Below are 8,773 nucleotides of genomic sequence, written 5' to 3'. Positions count from 1 at the left end.
TTATTATTATTATTATTATTATTATTATTATTATTATTATTATTATTATTATTATTATTATGCGTGCAACTTTCATTAAAAAGAAAATAAAAATTTACATGAAATTGGTGGGGAGCCGAGAGACAATCTGGGCTCCCACACCCTTAGCAACAACAAAGCTAAGTCTAGTAAAAATGTAAGCGGCCACCCGAGCCCCCGCATCCTGAGATACCGAGAATTTCTGGATCCGCTTGAGCAAGGCAACAACATCCGAACCCAGCTCCCCAAGCGAAGAGAAAGAGAAATGAAGGAAACCATAACCCGCTGCCGCGCACAAATCCCCGTACTTAGCACACTTACACTGAGCAGCATCAGCGACATCTCGGCCAGGCACAAAATCCGTCATCCCGGTCTGAGTCAAAGGAGAAGACCCTGTCAAGTCAACACACACATCTCGCCATCTGTCCCAAGAATAAAGTAGCAAATCCGCAGGACGAAGAGAGCCACCATGCCCATCAACCAAACCGATATCAACCTCCTTTCCCGCAATAATACCGGATTTATAACAGATGTCGAAAAGAGTGTCCCGGACGAGGTTATGCCGATGTTTAACGCCCACAGTACCAGTATTATTATTATTATTATTATTATTATTATTATTTTTTTATTTTTTTTTTTATTTTTTTTTTTTTGGGAAAGGTAAGCTTCTCATTAAATAATTAAACCAAGCCCATTACATCATTGGTGAAAGATAAGCACTTCACTTGTCCTACTTCTTACAAATTATATCAATCCAGTGCAAAGCTTTACTATTCTTGCTACCAATTCTAATACTACTCAACCTTAGTCGAATTTCGTATGAATGTCGACTAAACATTCAGTCTAAGCAAAGTAGCATTTCCACCCCGCATTTGTTCCGCACCACCATATGTTAGTCATCAATGCCGCCATTACAAATCGCTATCACTCGTTTTCTTGCCAAACTTCGTGATCTCCATGTAATCCACCAGTCACAACACTTCTCTGCAGGCAACTGGAAAGGACACCATCTGTGAACCAACTCCCTGCATTTCCTACTGTATTCACACCTAAAAAATAGGTGCTCATGATCCTCCTCAACCAGTCCACACAGGAAACAAAGATTAGCAGGAATAATCCGCATCTTCATGAGCCTATCTTGTGTGAGTAATCTCTCCTGAGCTATGAGCCATACACAGAATCTATGCCTGGGCACCATCCACCGTACTGTCGTCAATGCTGCCCAGTTGACTTTCTCAATATCAGGTCGCAGGAACCTGTAACCCTGCTTAATGGTATATTGCCCTGTCATTTGTCCCACAATACCATAAAATAGTTGATGAAGTATAGTCTTCACTTGACAGATTTTGCGCCAAGCCCAACTACTATTGATTGATGGTTCATACTCCTTCCAGGTGCATCTCTTGATATAGATGGAGTGCACCCATTTGACCCACAAGTGGTCTGCTTTCTGCTCAATCCACCATACGTATTTCCCTAGAGCTGCAATGTTCCAATCATACAATTTCTTTATCCCAAGCCCTCCTTGATTAAAAGGACGACATATAGCATCCCAAGCCACCAGAGCAGGACCTTCCTGATGCTCAGTACCATGCCAGAGAAAACGCCTGCACACTGCTTCTATCTTGGCTATAACAGTTGATACGTGCATTTTATATAGTCTTTTTAGCCTATTTTATGCACGTATTTCTATGCCTTTATCGTGGTTTATTGCTACGAAATGCCCCGAATATGCTACTTTGGGTTATTATGTCTTATTTGCAGGTATGGATCCGAAAGTAGTGAAATCAAGCTATTTACTGTCCGTTTAGCATGCATTTGGAGGAAGAGATAATTCGGAGCTTGGAAAGTGCTATTTTGAGATGCGCATTAGAGTAAGGAAGTTAGGCGAGCCAAGAGAGTGCTTCAATTTGCTAGTTCCTGCTTGTAAGAGCCATATCTATAGTTCTACAACAGTTATTAAGGTGGTTCCAGTTGTAGGTGAAAGCTTATCCTCTTAGCTTTCCAACGCCACCAACCACGCCTTATTTGTCCAAGTAACGAAGAAATGGCAGCCGTTTGAAGTTCAGTGCGCGAAGCAGGAATTACGCGCTGAGAAGTGCTCGATCGAGAACTATTTCTATTCGATCGAGAGCCCATTTGCTCGATCGAGAGCCACTTCTTCTCGATCGAGTGGTTTTAGGATGAATAAGTATTCGATCGACTATTTTTCCTTTCGATCGACCAGTTCCTTTTATGCCTTTGCTCGATCGAGTGATTTAGTTACTCGATCGAGTGGATTTTGCTGACGGGCTGGGCTTTTTAGTTATTTTCCGTCATTAGGTTTAATTAAACTCCTAATTTCTTATAAATAGGAGTGAGGTCGTCAGTTTATGTATGTTTTTTTATCCGGGAGGACTGCACGTTACTCTTTTCCCTTCTTTATACACTGTTACTTTTATTCTTGCTCATTTCCGGATCACTTAATTCAGTAATTCCTTCCCTTATTCTCTTTTAATGCTTATTTCTTCTTTAATTATTGTCATTGCTTATTCTATTATGAGTAGCTAATCCCCCTAGTATGTTAGGATTAGGGAAACCGTGGTAGCAATGTTTTAACTGACTTATATAGATTAGTCTTGCGATAGGAATTGTATTAGGCAATTTAATTGTTATCCGGTCGAATGAATGCATGCAGGAGACCATAAATTTAGTTAACCCCGACCTAGATCGAAAGATTGGAAGGGAAGGCTTGCTTAATTACAATAGGGTATTGCAGTGAGGGCGAAAGTTAAGCTGTTTACGCTCTAGGGCGGTTTAAGGACCGAAAGGTGACGACCATAGCTCTTCTTATCAATAGTCTAATCGCCTTAGTATTCCCGATAGTATAAGATCTGATAGCTGCCACGGTGGACCGACTCTTAGCATACTCCCTTCTCTTACTGTTAATTCTCTTATTCATTTCCTTTGCATTAATCTCTAGTTTAGTTAAATCAATCAAACCCCAGCATTGTGACATTTAGACAAATAAACAGACAAATAGATAGTACACCGCCTCCCTGTGGAGATCGACCCTACTTACCGCTGACTTCTGTTGGTTGTACTTAGGTATTTTATTTTTGGTACGAAACGACAGTATCAAATTTTGGCGCCGTTGCCGGGGAGGCAATCTATTTATTTATTTGTTTAATTTTATCTGTTTTTAGCCTCAGGGGATTTTTTCCCTTGAGGCCGTTTTATTCTTTTTCCTTTAAGTCTTTGTTTTGATAGGCCTCAGTACTACCTAGACAGTTCTAGGTGAAAGAGATCAAAGGGAAGGCTTGAGTACCTTTGACCCGTCACCGATGTCCCATTATATGGAAATGTAGGTGATCCGTCTGCGGGAGATGTGGTTCTGCATTGAGCACAATGCACTGTAGTTGTACCGCCACATCTATCCTATCAATGGCCACCGCAACAAGATCCTCCTGAGATACAAGAAGAAGAGATTGCGGAGCTGAAATCCTTGATGGAGACACTTGCATTCCAAGCGCAAGAATACTTCTCGCGAATTGATAAGCTCGAGTCTCGTAGTTGCTCGTTTAGCAGTGAGATGGAGATAGAAGAGATCGCGGAGCCGACATATTCAATGGTAACGCTTGTATCACAAATGCAAGAGTGCAACAAAAATATGGACGCTCGATTCCATGAGCTCGAGGTCTGTAGTTGCTCGTTAGCGGTGAGATGCAAGAAGAAGAGGTATACCTTTTTGAGAGCGGTTTTTTCCCCTGAAGAAACCGTGTTGCCCAATGCCGAGGATGACTTCTATGATTTGGACGACGAGTTCCTATCATATTTCACCGCCCCACGCGAAGATTTCAGCCCAGATAGGGAGGAATCACTCGATCGAGTGACTTATATAGGTCGATCGAGTGATTTGCCAGAGCGCTCGATCGAGTGATATCACCGCTCGATCGAGTGGAATTCAGGAGGAAATCGGTCGATCGAGTGACTATTTTGCTCGATCGACTGAGTTGGCCATTGGGAGCTATGATTCGTCATATGGGTTTGATTTAGATGACGATTTTGATGATGATAATGGATACGGTGAATCTCCCTTATTCAAAGCCGAGTTGGATGCACTTGAGGCTGCGATTTCTGGTGAATTCCACTAAGGAGGGTGACAAAGAGGTAGTGAGTCGGTAATCACTCCTAGCGGATGAGGTAATAAATTCTTTTATCTACGATTCCGTCATTGAGAGCGATCAACCTGAGGTAGTGAACAATAATTTAATTATTGTTTGTTTAAATAGTAAATTGCCTCGTTTGACTTATGCTTTGCATTCTAATGCTTTGCCCCTTCCTAGTAGGTCTTACAACTTAACGAATTTTCACCATCCTTATCATTATAAAATTGTTTATCTGAATTGGAGCCCTATATTATCGTCAATTGCTCCGCCGCTCCTTTATTTTGTGGATAAATTTAGGAGCGCCCATAGGAAATTTGTTAGACTTAAATGTTTACATATCTTTATTTCCTACTTTGCTATTCCACTTTGGTGCTACTTACTCTTCTGTGTAGCACATGCGCAGCTATTTGTGGTTCTTTGCGCGCTTTGAGCTGTTTTGATTGTAGCTGATTATAGAGGCTCGAAGAAAAGAAGGTCGAGCTGGGACCTGACTGAAGCTAGCGCTACCCGGGAGGCAACCCGGCGATTTTATTTTGCTTTTATTTAATTTCAGTTGTAATAAATGGTTTTTATACCATAGACTATCTCAGTATGCTTGTTTTTGTCAGTTGCGGGCTGTTTTTCATTGCATTTTGCAGGAATACGCTGAGGATCACTCGATCGAGTACTTGTTGTACTCGATCGAGCACTTTTGCTGCTAAATCCATTCGATCGAGCATTTCCTCTACTCGATCGACCACCTGCAAAAGGAGAACCACTCGATCGACCTAGTTACCTTTCGATCGAGCAGTTTTAGACGCCCATGTTACTCGATCAGCTACTATCCCTCTTGATCGAGTGTTATTGACTTGGATTAGCTTCTTGAGACGGTTTTCCGGGCCTTTAGCAACCTCCCATTTCATGGACGGTTTGGGGAGGTCCCCTTATTCGCGCAATCTTGTGAGTTTTTTCCGCTTTTACTCTCTTTCTCCTTTAGTTTGCATTTCCTTTCCATGTTTTGGTACAATGGGGGCATTGTACGGTTTGGTTTGGGGAGGTTATGCATTCATATCTGTGTCTGCATCTTGTTTTTATTGCATTTCTGTTATCATGTTTAATTTCAGTATGCATTGTTGTTTATTTTCATAAAAATCAAAAATCTCATAAAAATTAGAAAAATTTTCAAAACTTCAAAAAATTTCACGTTTATTTTAGCATATAGGTTGAGTCGGAACGGTAGATTTCCATGATGATATTGCACTGCGTTTGTCTTTTTGCTTAAGCCTTGCATTGAACTGTTATCTTTTAGCTTTGTCTTATTGCATATCTACGAGTTGATGTTAAATTTAGCTGAACATATAGACTTGACCTGAAATTTTGGCAAGCTACTTATAAATTCTAAGGGATTAGAGCCTTATAAACTGGTGTCATTGTGACCAGTTTCATGTAGGATTGTGAGTAGTTACTCCTTGCATATCATGTATCATTAATTTGCACGTATATGAAATTCAACTGCTTTTTGCCTTTATACATTCGGGTTAGTGGTTGGTGTCACATGCAGGGAGGTGCTTACATTTCCCTTTCTTTCATTTTTACCCAAAAACTCCACATTAGCCAAATTTGCCAGTTGACCCTTAGCTACATCCAAATTTAGCCTGCCTTGTCAAGCTAGTTTAGATTGTTTCTGCGGTATATTGTCTATTGTATCAAGTTTGGCTTGTATCTATTGATTCGGAGTTGGTAATTTATGAAGAGAAGGAGGATGAGAAAAAAAGAAATGAAAAAGAAAAATAAGACGTGAGATGAAAAAAAAAAGAAGTTGAAGAAAAAAAAGAATCGGAAAAAAAATGAAAAATGTGAAGAAATAGAAAATTCGAAAAAGAAGAAAAAAAAAATAGATGTTGTTTTAGACGGTTTCTGCTCCTATGTTCTATCTTATATCATTTGAGGAGTATGTTCAGTTTGGTTTGGTGAGATTTTGTGCCAATTGAAGGGCATGTGCTTAGATTCATAATTGAGTTGGAAATGGATATGTTTCATATGGTTTTGTTTAGGTACTAGCTTGATCACCTATACCTCCACATTCCCATAAATGTTTTGCCTTTTCTTACCCATTGCCTCACTTTACCATATTTTTGTAAGCCCTCGGCTGTGACAGGACCTCGTTTGGTTGGAATGTACGTTTGGTAGCTAGAATTGTCTATCATATTAGTTGCATGCATGCTATGTAGGTCGTAGTCTAGGTGAGCGACTATTTTTCTTTCTCTCTTACATATATATGTTCACCCTTTGCTTCATGAGAGAAGAGTGACCCGTGAGAGTCCATTATTAAAGGTCTTGCAAGGTCGACGGTTCAGCTTTATTTATAACATCCTATAACTCGTTTGCATTTGACTGTTTGCTATAAGTATCAGTTTGCTTGCATTAAACTGGCTTAAGTGGGCATTTGTAGCTAGCTCTGAGTTATCTTTTTCCGTTCCTTTAGTTGCATTTTAGTTTACTCGGGGACGAGTAAAGGTTTGGTTTGGGGAGATTTGATACGTGCATTTTATATAGTCTTTTTAGCCTATTTTATGCACGTATTTCTATGCCTTTATCGTGGTTTATTGCTACGAAATGCCCCGAATATGCTACTTTGGGTTATTATGTCTTATTTGCAGGTATGGATCCGAAAGTAGTGAAATCAAGCTATTTACCGTCCGTTTAGCATGCATTTGGAGGAAGAGATAATTCGGAGCTTGGAAAGTGCTATTTTGAGATGCGCATTAGAGTAAGGAAGTTAGGCGAGCCAAGAGAGTGCTTCAATTTGCTAGTTCCTGCTTGTAAGAGCCATATCTATAGTTCTACAACAGTTATTAAGGTGGTTCCAGTTGTAGGTGAAAGCTTATCCTCTTAGCTTTCCAACGCCACCAACCACGCCTTATTTGTCCAAGTAACGAAGAAATGGCAGCCGTTTGAAGTTCAGTGCGCGAAGCAGGAATTACGCGCTGAGAAGTGCTCGATCGAGAACTATTTCTATTCGATCGAGAGCCCATTTGCTCGATCGAGAGCCACTTCTTCTCGATCGAGTGGTTTTAGGATGAATAAGTATTCGATCGACTATTTTTCCTTTCGATCGACCAGTTCCTTTTATGCCTTTGCTCGATCGAGTGATTTAGTTACTCGATCGAGTGGATTTTGCTGACGGGCTGGGCTTTTTAGTTATTTTCCGTCATTAGGTTTAATTAAACTCCTAATTTCTTATAAATAGGAGTGAGGTCGTCAGTTTATGTATGTTTTTTTATCCGGGAGGACTGCACGTTACTCTTTTCCCTTCTTTATACACTGTTACTTTTATTCTTGCTCATTTCCGGATCACTTAATTCAGTAATTCCTTCCCTTATTCTCTTTTAATGCTTATTTCTTCTTTAATTATTGTCATTGCTTATTCTATTATGAGTAGCTAATCCCCCTAGTATGTTAGGATTAGGGAAACCGTGGTAGCAATGTTTTAACTGACTTATATAGATTAGTCTTGCGATAGGAATTGTATTAGGCAATTTAATTGTTATCCGGTCGAATGAATGCATGCAGGAGACCATAAATTTAGTTAACCCCGACCTAGATCGAAAGATTGGAAGGGAAGGCTTGCTTAATTACAATAGGGTATTGCAGTGAGGGCGAAAGTTAAGCTGTTTACGCTCTAGGGCGGTTTAAGGACCGAAAGGTGACGACCATAGCTCTTCTTATCAATAGTCTAATCGCCTTAGTATTCCCGATAGTATAAGATCTGATAGCTGCCACGGTGGACCGACTCTTAGCATACTCCCTTCTCTTACTGTTAATTCTCTTATTCATTTCCTTTGCATTAATCTCTAGTTTAGTTAAATCAATCAAACCCCAGCATTGTGACATTTAGACAAATAAACGGACAAATAGATAGTACACCGCCTCCCTGTGGAGATCGACCCTACTTACCGCTGACTTCTGTTGGTTGTACTTAGGTATTTTATTTTTGGTACGAAACGACAGTATCAACAGTTTTTGGAATAATAAAAATTCGTGCCCAATAAGAATGAAGGGAACTAAGTACTGATTGCACAAGAACCAGTCTACCAGAATAAGCCAACTTTCGAGCCCCTAATCCCCTTATTCTCTCAACAACTTTCTCTACCAAACAATGGCATTCCAAGACTGACAGTCTTTTAGGAGACACATTGATCCCCAAATACTTAAAAGGCACTTTATCAGGCTTCATACCAGTCTCAGTCTCAATCTCATTAACCAACTGCTCAGTCATACCATTACAATAAAAATTAGACTTCTCCTTGTTCATTTGCAGGCCTGAAGCCTTAGAGAAATAGCCAAAAGCATTCAATAATAATTCAATACTCTTCCTATCCCCCTTACAGAACATGATCAGGTCGTCAGCAAAACAAAGGTGAGTCAGGCCAATGTGTTTGCAAAGAGGATGGTGCCTGAACTGTCTATGTCTCTGAACTACCCCCAAAATCCTACTAAGGTATTCAATGCAAATGGTGAAGAGGAGAGGAGATAATGGGTCTCATTGCCTCAACCCTCTTTTCCCATGGAAAAAACCAAATGTCTCCCCATTAAGAGCAATAGAATAGGAAGTAGTAGTTACACAT

The 8,773-nt window shown here is 40.1% G+C and overlaps 1 protein-coding gene across 1 annotated transcript; it reads right to left on the bottom strand.

Moving 5' to 3' along the window:
• Window positions 1–910: 910 nt before the first annotated feature.
• LOC141613335 (uncharacterized) lies at window positions 911–8,541 on the bottom strand. Its single transcript, XM_074432068.1, has 2 exons — window positions 8,218–8,541; window positions 911–1,594 (listed from the first exon to the last, which is right to left on the bottom strand). The coding sequence occupies exons 1-2, from the start codon at window positions 8,539–8,541 to the stop codon at window positions 911–913; spliced, it is 1,008 nt and encodes a 335-aa protein (XP_074288169.1).
• Window positions 8,542–8,773: the final 232 nt, after the last annotated feature.

The sequence above is a fragment of the Silene latifolia genome, chromosome 11 (genome assembly GCF_048544455.1).
Source record: "Silene latifolia isolate original U9 population chromosome 11, ASM4854445v1, whole genome shotgun sequence".
NCBI lineage: Eukaryota > Viridiplantae > Streptophyta > Magnoliopsida > Caryophyllales > Caryophyllaceae > Silene > Silene latifolia.
The sequence above is the reverse complement of the archived record's forward strand: the minus strand, read 5'-3'. Positions and strand labels throughout refer to the sequence as shown.